This window comes from Cervus canadensis, chromosome 3 (genome assembly GCF_019320065.1).
Source record: "Cervus canadensis isolate Bull #8, Minnesota chromosome 3, ASM1932006v1, whole genome shotgun sequence".
Lineage (NCBI taxonomy): Eukaryota > Metazoa > Chordata > Mammalia > Artiodactyla > Cervidae > Cervus > Cervus canadensis.
In genome coordinates this window covers 98,571,985-98,592,359 of record NC_057388.1, presented here as the reverse complement: position 1 = coordinate 98,592,359, position 20,375 = coordinate 98,571,985, and the positions used below count along the sequence as shown (strand labels likewise).

Below are 20,375 nucleotides of genomic sequence, written 5' to 3'. Positions count from 1 at the left end.
AAAAAAAAAAAAAAAAAAAAAAAAAAAAAAAAAAAAAAAAAAAAAAAAAAAAAAAAAAAACTGCAAAAAAAAAAAAAAAAACACTCAAAAAAATAAAAGCAAAATACATACATATTGACATGGAAAGAATTCTGAGGCATGTTGTTTGGTGAAGAAAGCAAGTGTTGAGAATATTTTAATAACTAATGTTTACATGTATTTGTCTATTTTATATATGTATGTATTTTTGTTTTTTATTTGAGTAAAAAGAAGTTATGGAAGAATGTATACCAAACCATAAATAGGACTTAAATTTTTGGCAGGACACCCAGAAATATGGGGAATGTGAAAAGAGATTTTTGCTGCTTGTTCCTGAATACTCATGTATTACTTAAATGTTTTATAGTTGAGAATATATTGTATTACTAGTGTAAGAAGAAGTTTAAAATAAATCATCTCGAGATCTCTAAGCTCTAAATTTCAAGGAACACTGACAGTTACTGTAATATTTCAGTAGGAATATTAAGATATTTCTAATGCATATTCTAAATGATTTGTATTTAAATTCTTTTAAAATATTTTTTAGGTGTGGAATATCAAACAAATGATTAAGTTGACACAGGAGCATATAGAGGCCCTATTGGACAAATTTGGTGGGGAGCATAATCCACCATCAATATATCTGGAGGTAAGCTTTTGAGTGTCATATTTGTAGTAATTTTGAGAAAAAGAAAATGAACTTGTAAGATGCATTTGTATTGGTAATATGAGTTATTTTAGGGAGTGGGATTAAAAATAGATATGGGAAGAGAGAATTAGCTTTGTCTTTATTGTACTCTTTATAATGTTGTTTCACTTGTTACAATAAATATGTAGTATTTGGTAATTTGGGAAATAGCAAAAGAAGAAGTTGTATATAAACTTCAAAATATTACCCTGGTTTAAAAGAAGAAAAAATTACTGAAAAAAGAGAAAACATTCTTTTCTGGAGGTCAGCAAACTAGTTGCTGTATTAGAAAATGGGGAGAATTTTGTGAAATATCTTGTTTCCAGAACAAATCCTCCTCAAATAGGTTTTTGCTTCCTCATGGGTAAAATTTACAAAATTTGAGTATCTCAAGATTGCTTAACGTTAACAGTTTAATAGTGCCTTGAAACTTTTGTATCCAGTTTCGAACATCATTGTAAGTTTATAGAGTAGTTATTGTTGTTAATCTTATGAGGTAGCCGTTACTGTAATAATCACAGATAAGTTTTCTTGGCATTAGTTTCCTTATGTAAGCCACTCAAGTTCCACAGCAAGGAAGCTGTTATAGAATCTAGGCAGTCAGGCTCCACAACCCATACCACTTACCACTGCACTATACTGCCAGTCTCCATAAAAACTAGCTCCAACTATAAGCACCAGTCACACTGGGAGATAACCCTAGATTACAAATGATCAGGTCACCATTTGCCTTCAAATGCCAGGGATTTTTTTGGCATGGATCGACAGACTCCTAAACCAAAATTCTAATTTAGTAATCTAATTACTTTTAAGGGGTAAGTTAAATCTGTATTTCAAGAGAAAGTAAGTTTGTATATTTCTAAAATTACCTTGAAAGTTTGGAAATAACTGCTAATAAACTATTCTCTCTTTATGTGGCTTATCACAGAGCACACTGCCAGTTAGTATCAGTGCTAGGACTGGAACTCATACCTCTGAATGCTAGTTAGTGTATTTTGTAATATCACATGCTCCCTGTTTTACTTTTGTGTGTGAGGAGAACAAGCAAAGGGGTCACAAGGAGGCAAATGGTCCTGGTGAAAATGATAATTGCTTGTTAATCAGAATTAGACAACTTAACCAGCAGTTTTTCTGCCAACCATTTTTGTGTCAGGAAACTTTCCCCACCCTCAGATGTAATACATTTGCATCAATAACATGGTTTCACTATAGCAGGGATTCATTCGCCCCTCCACACACATACTCTTCAGACTTTTTACTATTCGAATTATATCTAACTAGGACTGTATAGGGCTACCCAGGTGGCTCAGTGGTAAAGAATCTGCCTGCAGTGCAGGAGACGTGGGTTCCATCCCTGGGTTGGGAAAATCCCCTGGAGAAGGAAATGGCAACTCACTCCAGTATTCTTGCCTGCAAAATCTCATGGACAGAAAAGTGGCAAGCTACAGTCCATGGGGTCACAAAAAGTCAGACACAACCTAGCAGCTGAATGACAACAACAGGACAGTTTACAGCAGACTATACCTCATAGGTTGTATCATTAGCACATAGATTCTTACTGTCAGGGACTAACATTACACAGTTTCTCTATAGAAAGCAGTATAATATAGTGGTTGAGATGAACCATGGAGTTACACAGACCCTCTGTTTGAATTGTAGCTCTGCCTTAATTTCTGCAGACAGGTTACCTAACCTCCGTATATCTCACCTAATTGGTAAAATGGGAATATATCACACATGGTAATTTAAAGACTAAATTTTGAGTTTACGATTATGAAATAAGTGCTCCATAAATCTTTGATTCATTTATTCAACAGGCAATTATTGAGTGCCTGCTAACATTTGTACTTGTCTAGGCTCTGGGGATATATATTTAAAAAAACAAGGAATCCCCTTCTCCCAATCTCTGCCTTGAGATAGCTTATATTTTAATCAAGGGAGTGGTTTACAGAAAATAAATACATAAATAAGTTAAAACATTGAACTTAACTACCATTTGATTTAGTATGAAGAGGAGCCTGGCCGGAATTGAGAGTTTTCTTCCCTGAGGAAAGTTGACCAGGCCAAGGGAAAAGACTTGTGGGTCATGATATTTGAAGGCCCTTAAGTGAGTAATCTACTGATTACCCACTGAGACCCACCATTCTCCTTTCTGTCTCAATGAATTTTGCAACTCTAGGAATGTCGTATAAGTGGAATTCTAACATATTTATCCTGTAACTGACTGATTTCACTTAGCATAATGTCTTCAAGCTTGATCCATGTTGAAGAATGTATCAAAAGTTTCTTCCTATTTAAGGCTGAAAAATATTTCATTGTATATATATGTATACCTGTATATAATATAATGTATGTTATCCATTTATCTATTGATGGCTACCATCAGTGGTTGGTTGTTTCCACCTTTTGGTTATTGTGAATAATACTGACTTTACTTTTTGGGGGTGTATATACCCAGAAGTGGAATTACTGAATCATAAGATAATTCTATATTAAATTTTTAAAGGAATTGCCATTCTGTTTTCCATAAGCAGCTACATTTTTCATTCCCATTAACAATCCTTTATATCTTTGCTAAGACTTATTTTCTGTATGAGTGTGTGTAATAATAGCTATCCTAATGAGTGTGAAGGGATGGATATCTCATTGTGGAAATGCAGATCTCCAGCTTTGTTCTGTTTCAAGATTGTTTTGGCTATTTGGGATCCCTTGGTTTTTCTCATGTATTTCAGGATGGTGTTTTTCTGGTTCTGCAAACACATTGGGATTTTGTTAGGGGTTGCGTTCAATCTGTAGATTGCTTTGTGTAGTATTGACATCTTCAAGGTTCGTAACTCTTAAATACAAATGAACAGTTAAGAATAACCAGATATTTGAAGAAAGCTTTTAACAGGAAAGATAATGGCAGAAATGGTCAGAAGGGACTCAGAAACAGTGCAGAGAACAGAGAAAATTTGAAAATCGCTATAACATCAAAGATAAGAGAAGATCCATAATCTGTTCTTGCTTCATGGTTGAATTAAAGAAGCAAAAGTATTACAGAATAAGAAAGAGCTCTTGGAAACTAAAATAGTTAGAGTTAAAATAGTATAGTAGGGAATTTATATATGTGTGTGTATCTGCATGTGCATATAAATAGACAAATAAACATACACTATAAAGTTAAGGACTTCCCTGGTGGCTCAGACAGTAAAGCGTTTGTCTACAACACAGGAGACCTGGGTTCGATCCCTGGGTTGGGAAGATCCCCTGGAGAAGGAAATGGCAACCCACTCCGGTACTCTTGCCTGGAAAATCCCGTGGACAGAGGAGCCTGGTAGACCATGCAGTCCATGGGGTCGCGAAAAGTCGGACACGACTGAACGACTTCACTCACTCACATAAAGTTAAGGACATCTTCCAGAAAGCTGAATAATACAAAGATAGAAAATATTAAAGGAAAGATGGGGAAAATTAGAGAATAAATCTAGGAGATCTGCAAAAACCAAACAACAGGCTTGTTTTTGTCCAAACTTGTTTTTAATTTCTCCTCTCACAGTGAGAAACATGGAGGTAAATTATTCAAAGATTGATTCTATAGCTCAAGGTTGTTACACACTGGCATAGATTACTACCATCCTTTGGGTTTTTCCATCTGCAGCAGATCTGAGAATTGTACTCTTAACACAATACCTCAAGTCCAGAAGCAGGGATCACAGATACTCTCTGGTGTACTGAGTTATTTCATGGAGGAAAACCTTCCCCTCAAATCCCCTACAAGTCTTTACATCTCACCAACCAGAATGGGGTTACATAACTCCTAGACTAGTGATTCTGCTTCCATTTTCTGAAATAAGAGGCTAAAAAGTAAAAATTTTCCAGTGTTCACAGTCTGGCTTCAGATTAGTTTGTGCACTGGCAGATAGAAGTTGTGCTCTAGTTATTTCATTACATAGCATTTCCAAAGAAACCATTTTGATGTTTCCATAGAAAGTTAAATCTTTACCTATCCCCACATTTCTTCCTCACAGCAAAGCAGAATGAAATCAGTTATATCACCATCAGAAATCCTCGTGATTTTCTTTTTTCTGTGTACTAATTTATTTAAAAGCAAGCTTTTAAGTTCTAGATTTTCTCCTACTGGCATGTGAATAATAATTAACACTGTTGATTCCCTTGATGATAACTGCAGTGAAATGAGCTGTCGTACTCTAAAAGAATTTCAGTTTTGTCTTTTCAGTCTTTGGTTCCAATCTTTTCTTTTTACCATCATACAAAGAAATTTCCCCTAAAAGTCATTTCCCAGAATTTCTTATTTTTGTCCCAATTCTTTTATTTTTACTCATCCAACAAATTATTTGAATGCCTTCTGTATGTAAGATATAATGCTGAATGCTTTTCTAGAAGTAGATTCCTGTTTCTGGACCTGATTTATTGGATTCCAGAAGTGAAGGGAATAAAGTTTCTGGAATAACCCTCCAATCCACCACCACATTTATGTGTATGCTCAGATCCCCTGCAGACAGACAGTAAAGCTCCTAACATTTATTGAGTGCTTGCTATGCCAGGAACTGTTCCAAGCATATAGTAGCAGATCATTTAATCCTCAACCTGCCCTTTGAGTTATATTAGTACTCATTTCCATTTCAAAGAAGAGACTCAGGCAAAGAGGATTTTAATAATAACGTGGCCAGTGTTACACACAACTAGCAAGTGGGCTAGCCAAAGTTTGAAGCCAGACATTCTGAATTCAGAATCTGTGTTTTTTTTTTTAATGAGTCTTCTGTAACTGCTTACATTTTCCCCGTGTGTATGTCTTCTTGTTTTTTTTCTTTTTTATCAGAACCTGTGCTCTTAATTGCTTTATCATTATTATTATGCTTACAGCCTTTCTGATCCTTAGCTTGTGTAGAACCGAAGATAATGCAAAGACATTTATCGAAACAGATACTGTAGTGAAAATAATACTGGAAGCTAGGTGCTTCCTGTGGAATGCAGAACAGTTCATTAATTATCAGTCGTGGACAGTTTGAAAGATTTCATTGTATCTTGTGAGATTAAGTTCAATAAGAATAAATATAATGAACTCTAATGATTAAAAATTTTTTATTCCATTGTTTTTTCCTATTATGTTTTAATTAAGTAGGGTCTTAATTTTCTTCCCATTTTTAATTGAGAAATAATTCATGAACTGTGATTCACTTTTTTAAAGTATACGGTTGAGTAATTTATAGTATATGCACAAAATTGTACAGTCATCACCATCATATAATTCCAAAACATTTTTATCACACCAAAAGAAACCTTTTACCCATTGGCATTCATTCTCTCCAATCCCTGTCAGCCACTTAGCTAGTTTCTTAATCCGTGGATTTGCCTTTTTGAACATTTTGTGTGAATGAATTCAACCAAGTCATAGCATGTAGCGTTCATTCCTTTTTTGACTAATGTTCTATCATCCATTCTATTGTCCATGTGATATGGATACATCACATTTTGTTTATCCGTTGATCAGCTGATGGACATTTAGGTTGTTACCACTTTTGGGCTGTCATGAGTAAAGCTGCTATAAACATTCATGTACAAGTTTTTTGTGGTAGACATGTTTTCAGTTCTTTTGGTTATGTACCTTGGGATGGAATTGCTGTGTCCTTTGGTTACTCTGTTTTAACTTTTTGAGGAACTACCAAACTGCTTTCCGAAGTGGCTGCACCATTTTACATTTCCACAAGCAATGTGTGAGGGTTCTAGTTTCTATACATCATTGCCGAATTGTTAGTTTCCATTTATTATTATTATTACCATCCTAGTAAGTGTGAATTGGCATCTCCTTGTGGTTCTGATTTGTAATTCATTAGTAACTAATGATGTTAAGCATCTTTTTCATGTGCTTGTTAGCCATTTTTATATTTTCTAGGGGAAAATGTCTATTCAGATCCTTTGCCCATTAAAAAAAACTGGGTTGTCTTTTTATTGCTGAGTTGTAAGAGTTCTTTCTATACTCTGGGTGGGAAATCCTTGTCAGATTTGATTTGCAAATATTTCCTCCCGTTCTATGAGATGTCTCCCCCCCCCCGCCCCCGCTCTTTTGATAGTGTCTTTTGAAGCACAAAAGCTTGGATTTTGATGAAGTCGAGTTTATCTGTTTTTTCGTTGGTTACTGTGTTTTGGTGTGTCATCTGAGAAACTATTGCCTAGTCCAGGGTCATGATGATTTACTCCTATTAATGTTTTCTTGTAAGAGTTTTTTAGTTTTAACTCTTTTTTTAAAAATTATCTTTAAATGGAGGATAATTGCTTTAGAATGTTGTGTTGGTTTCTACCGTACAACAACATGAATTAGCCGTAAGAATACATGTATCCCCTCCCTCTTGAACCTCCCTCCCACCTCTGCCCATCCTGCCCCTCTAGGTCTTGCTCTTCCTAAGTGTATGATCCGCTTTGAGTTAATCTTTGAACATGATGTTAGGTAATAGTCCAGCTTCACTCTTCTGCATGCAGGTATTCAGTTGTACTAGTAACATTGTCAAAAATCAGTTAACCATAAATGTAAGGCTTTTTTCCCCCGGACTCTTAATTTGCCTTGTTATGTGTGTATCAGTACCACATGTCTTGGTTATTTTAGCTATGTAGTAACTTTTGAAATCAGGAAATGTGAATCTTCCAACTGTTCTTTTTCACGATTGTTTTAGTTATTCTGAGTCCTTTGTACTTCTTTGTGATTTTAAGAACAGCTCATCCATTTCTGCAGACAGGCCAATTGGGATTTTGATAAGGATTGCATTGAATCTGTATATCAATTTGAGGAGTATTTTCATCTAAATAATATTGTGTTCTTTTCTCCACATTCTTTTGTTTTTTTAGTTCGAGAACTATACTTCAGTTTAAAAAAGAAGCCATTGAATAAACAAATGGATAAAAAAATAAATAACATGAGTTGTGCCCTCAAGTACCTTATAGTTTGGTAGAGTCATGTTGAGAACCTAGTCAAGTAATATATTGGGTTAGAGAAAAAGTTGAGGTTTTTCTGTAATGTCTTGTGGAAAAATTTGAATGAACTTGTTGACCAACCCAGTAGTAGTAACAGTAATAATGATAAGAATTGTTACTACTTATTACTACTAATAAATGTTTTGGGTTTTTGCTATGTGGTAGTCTCTGTGATAACTTTCTTTACTATTATTTATCTCAATGCTCACAAAGTTTTTTCACAAATGATTTTTTTAAACCATATAAAGAAAAGTGTGATAATACTGTAAAGAAGGTGAAAAGATTTTGTCAAACAGAGCTTTGAATTGGACTTTGAAAAATGGGTAGGATTTTGATGAGAAAGAATGGGATTTTGGAAAAGCTGCCTCTTGAAGAAATACCTGGTTTCTGCAACTTCTTGAAGCACCAGAGGAATTTCATTGATGGTAATACTAGTGCTTGAGGTATATGTTTATGCGAGATGACCTACTCACATTTTCAGGGTAAGAAAATGAAGGAAAAGGGAAAGTTGGAAGATAAAAGAAAAAATGGAGACAGTGATGAACCAAGGCCTCCGTAGTTGGGGACCTTAACCACCCAATGCTAGCATTAAATTAAGAACAAAAGAAGGATGGGGGGAAATGGGGAGAATTGCTCAAAGAAAGAAGAGGAAACTTTTATTTGATGACTTTGATCTTCAGAGTAAATTTGAATGTAATGGTATTTTCTGAGTGAATTAAAGTTGGGGAATGAAGTTAGGAGCTAGAGAAGCATAGAAAAGGTTGGAGTAAATGTTGTGAGACATGTAATATGAATTAAAAATAAGTACAAGTTTTCATGCAGTAATGTGGAGGACTAATTTCCATGAATTGATAATGGAACTCAATGGCCTTGTTTTATTATTTTCTTCAGTAATATGTGGTAACCTGAGAGAAAGAATGGAATAATTAAATGATGGAATTTACCCAGAGTTGGTATTTAACAAGCAAGTTGGTAAAAGAATAAGAATTAACCAGACAGTCTAAGATATTACCAGTGCATTGTTGAAATAGTGAGTCACAAAGCATGGGAAGAAAATAGCAAAGAAATCTGAAAAACTTTTAAGAGATTAATATTGACCATGAACCAGAGTAGTGTGGTAGTGAGATTTAAGACATTTAAGAAATTTAAGACAATGGGATAAGTGTGTGTGCACAGGAGTGTGGGAGGTTCCCAACTGAGATCTTGTCATCATTTAGAATGTTTTTGTAAAGAATTATTTGTATCTCTGAATCTTGTAGGTAGAGCAGAAATAAATGCCTTTGTAGATAAAAGGTTTAGATAACTTTAAGATAGGGGTGTTATAAGAGTAATCACCAAAAAAAAAAAAAGAGTAATCACCATCCACACTGAATGCAGCAATGATAATGGGGTGAAATGAGCCAAATCAGATACAAAACAAGGCGGGGAAGGAAGTACCTTGGTAGATTGCATCTATGAGAATGGAGAGAAGTGGAATAAGTAAATGTTTTGTATTTAAGAAAGAGTTATTGTAATATATTTTCAAAAATTAAGGCTAATGTTTTGATACAGAGTTAACATTCTGAACATTTGTTTACATTTATTACTTTTCCTAAGCTTAACTCTGTGTAGTAAATGTACCTGCTCAGGTGATAATAAGATTACATGATCTATGCAAGGAGGAATTTTTGTCTCCTTAGGCTGTATGTATATAATCTTCAAAGGGTAGGGATTGTGTTGGTCTTTATTTTTGTGGTTTGAGCCCCAAATAGTACCAGGCACATGTATGCTCAGTATATATTTATTGAATGATTAAGTATCAATAAGTGGATCATACTGAAAAAAGATATCCTTAAGTAATTAGCCCATGGAACTGAAAGCTAAATAGAAACATAGCTCAGTAGATTTTGGACTGATTTGGCTATAATGCCCTGAAATGCTGTGAAACGTTTTGGGGTCAACATTGGGCAACTATTGGATTGTAAAGGAGAGTGCTTTTTTATGTAGTTTAATTAAGCCCTTCAGTAACTCATTTTAGTATTTTCCCTCCCCCCTAAAAAAAGTTATATGGTGAGATCAGACATCAGGTGTGGTGGCCTATATTGAATTGAAATTTCTCCTTTATTCTCCTCTGAAAGTATTGGTCACTTAGTCATGTCTGACTCTTTGTGACCCCATGGACTGTAGCCCACCAGGTTATTCTGTCCATGGAATTCTCCAGACAAGAATACTGGCGTGGGTTGCCATTTCCTTCTCCATTTTTCTCCTCTTCCTGTGATAATTCTTCCTTGCTTATAGAATGAAGTTCAGGCTTCAAAGCATAGTATATACAATCTCTCCAAGCTGGTCCTTTACCCACTTTTCTTTTTTCCCCACTTTTCTAGTCTTATGATTTGTGTTCCTATTCTTCACTTAAATTACACAAACATCTATTGATCCCTTGATATGTCCCAGGTATTGTATGACAGTCAGCCATACTAGTCCATAGTTTTCCTCTGTCTTAAAATTTCTAACCTCCTTACTCTGTTAAAAATGTCTCCTGTACTACACAGTACTCTCTTCTCGCCACTTAACTCTATCTATATAAATGCTAACATTTTAAGCTGCCCCCCCTTCCTTACTCTTACCTTGTATCAAAAGTATTCTTTCTCATATATAACACAATAAAAATGCAGCCATTTGCTTCTCTGCAGCCCAATAATAAACTCTCTAGGTAATGGGAAATGCCACTTTTAAAATTTTGTGGCCTTTTATAAATGTGTGTGGTGGTTATCTATTTGGGGTGGTAGGGAGACGTGGTGGTGGATTATGGCGTGGAGGGGAGAAGGTGATTACCACTGCAGTAAAGAACCGTGGGCATATACATTTGAATCCATTCTGTCTCTTAAATTTTCAATTATCATTCTATTTTCAAGATTCTTCCTGCTTTTAGAAAATGATATCTTATGTGATCATGTGACCTTTCAGCTTTAGTAAAATGATACTTTACCCTGATGGGTAATGGTCTCAAAATTTCTTGACTACAGGATGTAAACCACCTTTTCAAATAAAATTCTATTCTCTAAGCAGTGTTTGATGGGAAAGGGGAGGTCGTAAGGTATCCATAGTGCGAAAAAGAAGATATTTTTAACTAATAACTGTTTCAGAAAAAAGGTCACAGTTATGCATCCTCTAGTCCCTGTTGAGGAGACCCTGTTGAGGTGGTTATGGTGAGACCTGGCACTGTGTACCTTTGCCTGCCTGTCAAATCGCTTTAGTCATGTCCGACTCTTTGCAAACCCATGGACTGTAGCCCATCCGGCTCCTTTGTCCATGGGATTCTCCAGGCAAGAATATTGGGAGTTGGTTGCCATGCCCTCCTCCAGGGGATCTTCCTGACCCAGGGATCGAACCCACATTTCATGTCTCCTGCATTGGCAGGTAGGTTCTTTACCACTAGCGCCACCTGGACTGTGTACCTTAGGCTTGTCTTTTTGACAGATCTCTCTTAACACCTTCTCCTTTTCAACCTCTCTCAGTTGTTTAGAGAGAGACCCAGAGAGCTGTGAAACCTTGTATACCTATAACTTATCTAGAAAAAAAGGCTTTGATGTAGTAGTTTATCTTATGTTAGATGTGTAGTTTGAAAGATAAATTGTGATTTGGCCAGAAAATAGCTAACACTAGTTTTTTTTAATTAATATTCATGGCTGTTATGGACATCATACATGTATGTGTGTGTGTCAGTTTCTAAATGTAAGTGTCTTATAACAAAAGATTTATCAGTTTAAAGATAAAGGTACTAATTTACAATACTTCCAGTACTTATTTTGTAATTTGTAACACAAAATCCTTTTAGCTAGATTATAAAGAGCTTATAATAAAAAACTAAAATTTCATATTTCCTTTTGTTACTGTCAGGAAAAAGTCCAGATTCAATGTAAGTCTACTTTATTTTATAGGCCTATGAAGAATACACCAGCAAGCTAGATGCCCTCCAACAAAGAGAACAACAGTTATTGGAATCCCTGGGGAATGGAACTGATTTTTCTGTTTCTAGCTCTGCATCAACGGACACCGTTACATCTTCTTCCTCTTCTAGCCTTTCAGTGCTGCCTTCATCTCTTTCAGTTTTTCAAAATCCCACAGATGTGTCACGGAGCAACCCCAAGTCACCACAAAAACCTATCGTTAGAGTCTTCCTGCCCAATAAACAGAGGACAGTGGTGAGTCAGCTTTTAATTCATCGTGGCTTTTTCTTCGTATTTTTCAGAAAGACTAGTTGTGGAAAATGAAATGTGATACCCAGTGGTCATGCAAATGGAAGCATCCATTTAAACAAGAATGGAAAAGACATAGTTATTTGGTGCCAAAGTTTGTGTTCCTTAAGTGGAACAAATTGCATTGTCTTTAGTGTCACATGTATACCTGTCTACCAAGCTTGAACCACACTCACGTCTGAGTACTAGTTTAGAATCAGTCAGAATTTTGAGACTTAAGCTTGTTTGTCGTCTAACATATGTCAGGTAAGATTTGTTCTTTGCCATAGAGAAATCCCTATTTGGATTTATTATCAAATGTTGGATTCTTAGTGTGCTTGACATTTTTCCTCTTGTTTACATAAGTTTTGATTGTTGATCATTATATCATCATTGGAACATAGTACTCTGTAAATAACCTTTAAAGCAGGGAAATCTGCAGAATAATTATAGATGGTCTGTAATCTCAAGTGCAACAAGTACTGCCAGTGGACATAACTGAGTGGAAAAATGCACCTACCTGCATCACTCATTTTTTTATAATGTATATGGTTATTTTGACATTAATAAAAAAAACCATTTCATTGCCTTATACAATTGAAGCCAAAGTAATCTTTAAATTTTTCCCCTCAGATAGCATTAGTATTGCTTCACAGAAAAAGTTTGCTGATTTACTTATGCTGTAGTGGCCTCTAGTGGGGTCAACTTGTTACCCGGTGAAACAAAGGCTTGTGAATGTCATTATGTGGAGATACAAGACTAGGCCTTCGGCCTGTGTCACAAAGGTAGTTGAAACTTATATCACGTAATCTGAACCTTTGAAAAGCTTTACCTTCAATAAAAGGGTGAATTAGAAGAAAATCTATTCACCAGCATACATAAATAACAGTGAAACTTTTCTGTCTTTGCCAGGGCCCAGATAAAGGTTAAAGTTTCCCTTGTGAATTCTTAACTACAGATCTGTTCTTACCATAGCATGGGGTTCATCATTATGTTACATGCATTATTCAGGAATTCTCAACCCAAGAAATGAAATTAAAAACAGGTTGTGGAATAGTAATAGCACTCAGGCACTGGGCAGAAACAGATGTAAATCCCTCCCTTAGCCCGTATAGGTCTTATGGAATTCATATACGTAATACCTCAGTGACAAGGTCAAAATCCCAAGTTATAGTTCGCAAGGAGAAATAGTCTGTCATCAGTGAGTTAGAAGACTTAATAGCAGCAAGATTAGATTCCTAAGAAGGAACCAAATAGAATTTCTAGGTGGCCTTAAAATTTAAAACTCAGTGGATGACACTTATCATCTCTGAAGTATTATTGCTAAAAATAATTGTGTCGAATGTTAAGCTTCTGGTCCTTCTACTTTATAAGAAGGGCAAGGAGTAAAGGGAAAAATTAAGCACTATGAGAAGCAGACACATTCGAAAGGTGGACATTCCGTAAGACAGCCTGGACTCTCAATTTATGGAGAATAAAACGGAGATTATTCTACACTAAATAGAACAAAGAGACAAAACAACCAAATGCATTCTGTAATCCTGGTTTGGGACTAGAGTGAGAAAGAGCTGTAGAAGTCCTTCTTGAGAGGGGATATGTCAAATGTTGGTTGAATGTAGTATGTTTTTATGGAATTATTAGTTTTCTTAAGTGTGATAATAGAGATATTATGTAGGAGAATATCTTTATTCTTAGGAAACATATGCTTAAATAATTAGGGGTAAATTGTTACGGTGCCTGCAACCTCTCTCACCTCTTTTTTAAAAATAAAACTTATATATAGTAAAGCGTACAAATCTTAAGTGTACAGCTCAGTGACCTTCTACATGTGTAACTGCCATGCAGATAAAGATTATAGAACATTTCTAATGTTGAGAGTATACTCTTGTGCTCCCTCAATTGAGTACCCACCTTTAAGAGTAACCACTATACTGAATTCTGTCTCAATCAATAAATTTAGAACTTATTTTCAAATGGTATGATGGAAAACAAAATGTTAAAGAGAGAAAATAAATATGGAGAAGTAATTTTAGAATCTGGGAAAATTGGATGTTAATTGTGCCATTCCTTCTAATTTTCTATGTTTGTAGTTTTTCCTAGTGAATTTGGGAAAATTCAAAGAACATGGAACAAAAGAAAAGTAGAGAGTTAAAAAGAAACAGTTGTCCCTAGGAAAAAAAATTAGTGAACATATTGATACTGATTTGAGGAAGTAGCAAAGTAACACTTTTGCTAAAATTTCAATATATCAAGCTGGTTACAATAGCATATTACAGACCAGGTGTTAAAATGTTTTATAGAAATAAAAATATTTATTTTTAAAAATTCAATGGATTAATTTAAGAGTAGATTGAATTTACCTGGAGGAAGAGAATTGGTGACCTCTAGAAAACAGAGAAAGAGAGTTATAGAAAATATGAGAGGTTAATAGGTATGAAGGATGGACTGAATAGTTTCATCATATGCCTCAAAGCAGAAAATGAGAACAGAGCAAAGGAATGGGGCTTCCTGATGGCTTGGTGGTAAAGAATCTACCTGCCAATGTGGGAGACATGAGTTTGATCCTTGTTTCAGGAAGATCCCAAATGCTGCAGAACAACTAACCCTGTACACCGCAACTATTGAACCTGTGCTCTAGAGCCCAGGAACCCCAACTCCTGAAGCTAGAGCCCATGCTCCACAGCTAGAGAAGCCACCGCAATGAGAAGCCTGCCCACTGCAAGTAAAGAGTAGCCCCTGCTCACCACTAGAGAAAAGCCTGTGCAGCAACAGCCATAAATAAATAAATAGATACTTTTTTAAAAAAGAAAAAGAATAGAGCAAAATTCAAAAAAATCATGGCTAATCTTCATTAAAGACAAATTAAGGATTTGAGATACATAAGCTTTAAGTCTTCTAAATAAATTGAAATTCATTCTTAGTAGATGTAACAAAATGAAAGAATATTGTTTTAAAAGCACTTAGGAAAAATTACCTATAAAGAAATTCCAGTTAGATTATCAAAAAATTTCTTTATAGCAGCTGTAGAAGCCAGAAGACAGTAGAATAATATACTCAAAACGTGCTGATTGATGCTGTAAGTTGCTTAGCTAAAGTATGAGTTTAACTGATCTGGTACACTGTGAGTCAGGGCCTCTCCAGACGAGGAGTTTACTTTTCCCAAGCTCTACCCAAAGGGACTACCTTGGAAATAACTTAGGGAGAAAACTGAACACAGAGGAAGGAATGAAAAGTAAGAATTAAATGTAAAAAATTGAACACAGAGGAAGGAATGAAAAGTAAGAATTAAATGTAAAGCTAGTTTGTACAAGAAAACACAGAGGAAAATATTTTGTGACCTGGAATTTGGCAACAGTTTCTAAAATATGACACCAAAACACAGTCTCTAAAGAACACATTGATAAGTTGTACTCTATCAAAATTAAAAACTGCTCTTCTCCTAAAGACTGTATTAAGAGAATAAAGAGACAAACCACAGACTAGTAGATAATCTTTGCAAAATATATATATATCTGATCAAAGACATGTATTCAGAATATATAAAGAACTCTTAGAACTCAACAGTAAGGAAACAATTAAATGGACAAAAGATTTGAATAGATACTTCAAAGAAGATATGTGGATGGCAAGTAAACACATAAGAAGATGTTCAACATCATGGGTCATTAGGAAAAAGCTGATTAAAGGCACAAGATACCACCATACACCTATTAGAATGACTAAAATGAAAGAGTGGCCTTACCAACTATTGGTGAGGATGTGGAATGGAATAACTGAATTTTCATACACTGGTGATAGGAATGTATAGTGGTGGTATAACCACTTTTGAAAGCAATTTGAAGATTAACTTAATGTTTTAAAGTCTTTTAGCTTTAAAGTCTCAGTAGCTTTTTTTTTTTTTTTTTTGGCAAAAATAGAAAAATCCACCCTGAAATTCATATGGCATCTCAAGGAATCCCGAATACTCAAACAACTTTGAAAAAGAACAAAATTGGAGATCTCATACTTCCTGATACTAAAACTTTTAAATTAATAAGTAAATCATTTTGGTACTGATATAGGCAGATAGACCAGTGAAATAAATGGAGTACTTTTAAATTATTTCTTTTTGATTATAGCCTTCCTGTTGAGTATGAAGTGGGACTTTGTTGTGATTTTGATATACTTTTCTCTGTTGACTGATGATATCAAGTGGCTTTTCTATATCTTTGCTGGAGAAAGTATTTACTTTTATAAATAGTTTTACATGGCATATGCAAAACTGGGCATTACCCAAATGGTTAAATAAGTTTGGTATAGCTGTCAAATGGAATACTACTTAGTAGAAAGAATGTATTACTAGTACACACAACAGCATAGATGACTCTGAAAGTAATTATGTTAAGTGAAAATAGCCAGACAAAAATGACTATATACTTTATAATTCCGTTATAAAAGTCTAGAGGAAATTCCCTGGTGGTTCAGTGGTTATGACTTGGCACATCCACTGTCATGGCCCCAGGGTTCAGTCCTTGGTCAGGGAACTAAGATCCCACAAGGCTTGTGATGTGGCCAGAAATAGATATGTAGGTAGATAAAGCAATTACAGAAGACTTGAACAACATAGTTGTCAGTTTTATTTAATAGACATGTAAACCTTGTACTAATCAATGAAAGAACACACATTCTTTTCAAGAATGTATGGGACACTGAAAAACTTCTTTTACTGCATTTTAGTCAAAAAAGGGAATCTTCACAAACACAAGTATGTTTTTTGAGCATAATGCAATTGAAGCAGAAATTAGTAACAATAATGGGAAACCACATTTTTAGAGATTTGAAGACACTTCCGAATGTCATATGTCAGAGAGAAAATATGAAAAAAATCCTAGTCCTATATAAATGTTATTCTTCTGTAAAAAAGCAAAAGAGAACATTTCCTAACTCATTTGTAGAATTTGTATATCTTGGTTCTAAAACCAAAGATCATTTATTAAAGAAAAACTAAAGGTTAATCTAATTTAAGAACATATCTGCAAAAATCTTTGATGAAATACTGGTCAGCTGAACCTAACAATGTATATATTTTTAAAAAATAATTATTCTAGGAGTGCAACAGTGATTTTTTAAAATTAGTGCAGCTCTGGAATTTCCCTGATGGTCTAGTGGTTAGGACTCCATGCTTCCACTGCCCAGGGCATGAGTTCAGCCCTGTGGGGGAACTAAGACCCCACGTGTGTGTGGGATGCCCCCCTCCAGAACAAACAGTGCAGTTCTTATTAGCAGGTTAAAGGAATAACAGTGTGTGGACATCTCTAGATACAGTAAACAAGACATTTGATGTATTGAAAACCTTATTTGTAACAAGAAACAAAAAAGCTCTGTAAACTTGGAATAAAAGACAACTTTCTTGATAAAGGGTATCTATTAAGTATGTCTAAAGAAGGATTCTGTGTTCTCATTAAAATTGGAAACAAGACAAATCTGCTACTTATGGAGTTGAACATTCTAGCCAATCTCGATCAAGACAAAGAAATAAAAAACACAAATATTAAAAAGAAAGAAATGAAACTTATTTTTAGCAACTAGTTTGTCTACATAGAAAATCTATCTTACTTGTCTTTTATTGTATTAAAATTCATATGAAACGCATGTAAAACTTCTTTTCTAAATGTTACAATGATTGTTTCATGGTGGTGTTAGAGGTATTTATTCTTCCTTTTCAGGATTTCTAACAAATATATTTACTTTAAAATTTCAAAACTGTAAAAAAACATAAAATTTCAAAACTGTAATTTCTTAAAAAGTAATTTAGAGATTTTATAAGATACTCTGTATCAAAATGAATGTGTACTCATTATTTCTAAAAATGAAAAAAGTATTAGCAAGGTAAGTGTCCCTTGGTACAGAACTACTTAAGACTATCCAGGTCATGGATTAGATACAGTGACTAAAAAGAATAAATGTGTGTGTCCTTTGAGATAGTTTTGAATCATGTATAAAAACCTGTTAATTGCGATTATCTGAAGGATGGGGACATTGCTGGGGGCAGGAGAAAGGGACTAATCTTTGCCTTATGCTTACCCCCTTCTTTCACATAATGCCAAGCTACTTGTTTTATTATCGTTAAAATTATTGTTTAGAATGATCATATCTGATTTATTAACTATTTATTTCATTATGGATAATTAAATGCTGCAAAATACATTTAAATACACATATCCTGAAATGTTGTGGGAATATTTTGATGTTAGGGACTTAAGTATTGGGTCATGGGGTAGGCACACTTAAAACTTCGTAAAATGTACATTTTATGCCGAAAAATTTTACTGGTTTATATTCTCTCTATTGTATAAGACTTCCTTTTCCCATAAGACCCTGGTCAACCTTGAGTGTTAATGAAATTTAGATGTTACCGCCTTCCAGTGCAGGAAACATGGGTTCAATCCCTGGATTGAGAAGATCTCCTGGAGAAGGAAGTGGCAAACCACCCCAGTATTCTCTTCTGGGAAATCCCATGTATAGAGGAGCCTGGTGGGCTGCGAAAGAGTTGGATATGACTTAGCAGCTAAACAACTGATCTAACAGAATTTCAAATATATTAGACATGAGATTCCCTCATTCATGTATATTTTTCAATGTGTTGTGTTAACAACAAGTTAACCAAAAAAAAAAAAACTCGCCCAATTTTCCTGAAATGTGGCTTATCCTAAGCTGACTTTCTTGAACGTGTAGTTTAAAAGAGAATTTGCTTATTTTATTTTTTATAGGTTTACTAAAATATCATTTATAGACATATAATTTACTTATTTAAACTATACAATTTTAGTCTATTCACAGAGTTATGCAACTGTCAGCATTGTTAATTTTAGAACGTTTTCATCACTCTGAAAAAGAAACTGTGTACCCCTTAGCAGTCACTCACCATTTCTCCCCAGTCTTCCCAGCCCTAGCCAACCACTTACTTCCTTTCTGCCTCTCTAGATTTGCCTGTTCTGTACATTTCATTCCATATAAATGGTATCATAGAATATGTGGTCTTCTGTGACTGGCTTCTTTTGCTTAGCATAATATTTCCATGATTCATCCATATTGTAGCATGTGTCAGTGCTTCATGCATTTTTATGGTTGAATAATATTCTGTATGTGTATCAAACCACATTTTATTTATCCATTATGAATTTTGTTTTCACTTTTGGCTATTAGGAATAATGCTATGAATATTCATGTCCAGGTTTTTGTGTGGACATATGTCTTTGTTTTTCTTGGATATATTTTCCTTTGCAAATATTCAGATGATTACATTGACTTTAGATCTTTGTTAAGGTAGGATGCTAGATTTTACACTTTTTTAGAGAAGTTATTGCAGCTTTGATGGCCTAATCAAGGACATTTAATTTTGAAATTTGGAAAAGAAGCATTAACTTCTAAAAATATCTTTTTAGTCTTTCCATCTATAAAAATTGAAACAGTGCTCCCCTACTCCTTTACCTTTGTTGTTTAGTCACTAAGTTGTGTCGGACTCTTGTGCAACACCATGGACTATAGTCTGCCAGGCTCCACCGTCCATGCATTTTCTAGGCAGAATACTGGAGCGGGGTGCCATTTCCTCCAGAAGATCCTCCCGACCCTGGGATCAAACCAACATCTCCTGCATTGACAGGAAAATTGTTTACCACAGAGCCACCTGGGGAGCCCACCCATTTTCTTTTGTGAATAGATAATTCTTTCATGTGGTATTTGTATCAAGAAATCTTGTTCCTGCCCCTGTCCGTATACATCCATGTTCCCCTGCACCTTTTAGGGTAACTTTTTATTAGGGGCGGGGGCGGGGGGGTGGTGTGCTGCCTTTCTAAAGATGTAGCAAGAAGAAAATACAAAAATATATTCTTATTTTCCCACTCTTCTCCATACAAGGCATCATACTGTATATGTCATTCTGTATTTTGCTTTTAATGTTTTGCTATGTTTTTAATGTTCAATGTTTTGCTTCTAATGTTTATGTGAGCCAGCCGTATAGCTATAGATTCCATTGTACAGATGTGCTATAGTTTGCCAGTTATATTATGATATACTAAAAGTAGGCTTCCTTGATCAAAGAGAAATATACATTTGTAATTTTGATAAGATACTTTGAAATTTTGCTTCATAGATTTTGCTTAATTTTGCACTGCTTCCAGCACTACAAAATTCAGAAAACTAAGATCATGTCATCTGGCCCCATCACTTCATGGCAAATAGATGGGGAAACAGTGGCAGACTTTATTCTGGGGGGTTCCAAAATCACTGCAGATGGTGACTGCTGCCATGAAATAAAAAGACGCTTATTCCTTGGAAGAAAAGTTATGACCAACCTAGACAGCATATTAAAAAGCAGAGACGTTTGCCAACAAAAGTCTGTCTAGTCAAAGCAATAGTTTTTCCAGTGGTCGTGTATGGATGTGAGAGTTGGACTATAAAGAAAGCTGAATGCCAAAGAAATGATGCTTTTGAACTGTGGTGTT

At 34.9% G+C, this 20,375-nt stretch overlaps 1 protein-coding gene across 5 annotated transcripts in view; it reads left to right on the top strand.

The window, feature by feature from the left end:
- Window positions 1–20,375, top strand: part of BRAF (B-Raf proto-oncogene, serine/threonine kinase) — a 161,118-nt gene that overhangs the window by 64,319 nt on the left and 76,424 nt on the right. For all 5 annotated transcript variants that reach the window (XR_006268617.1, XM_043463884.1, XM_043463883.1 and 2 more), the window contains exons 2-3: window positions 566–667; window positions 11,596–11,859. Coding sequence is in view for 4 of the 5 variants with exons in the window: in XM_043463884.1 (XP_043319819.1) it covers window positions 566–667; window positions 11,596–11,859 (366 nt within the window). In the remaining variant the exon portion in view is untranslated. The remainder of the gene's footprint in view (window positions 1–565; window positions 668–11,595; window positions 11,860–20,375) is intronic.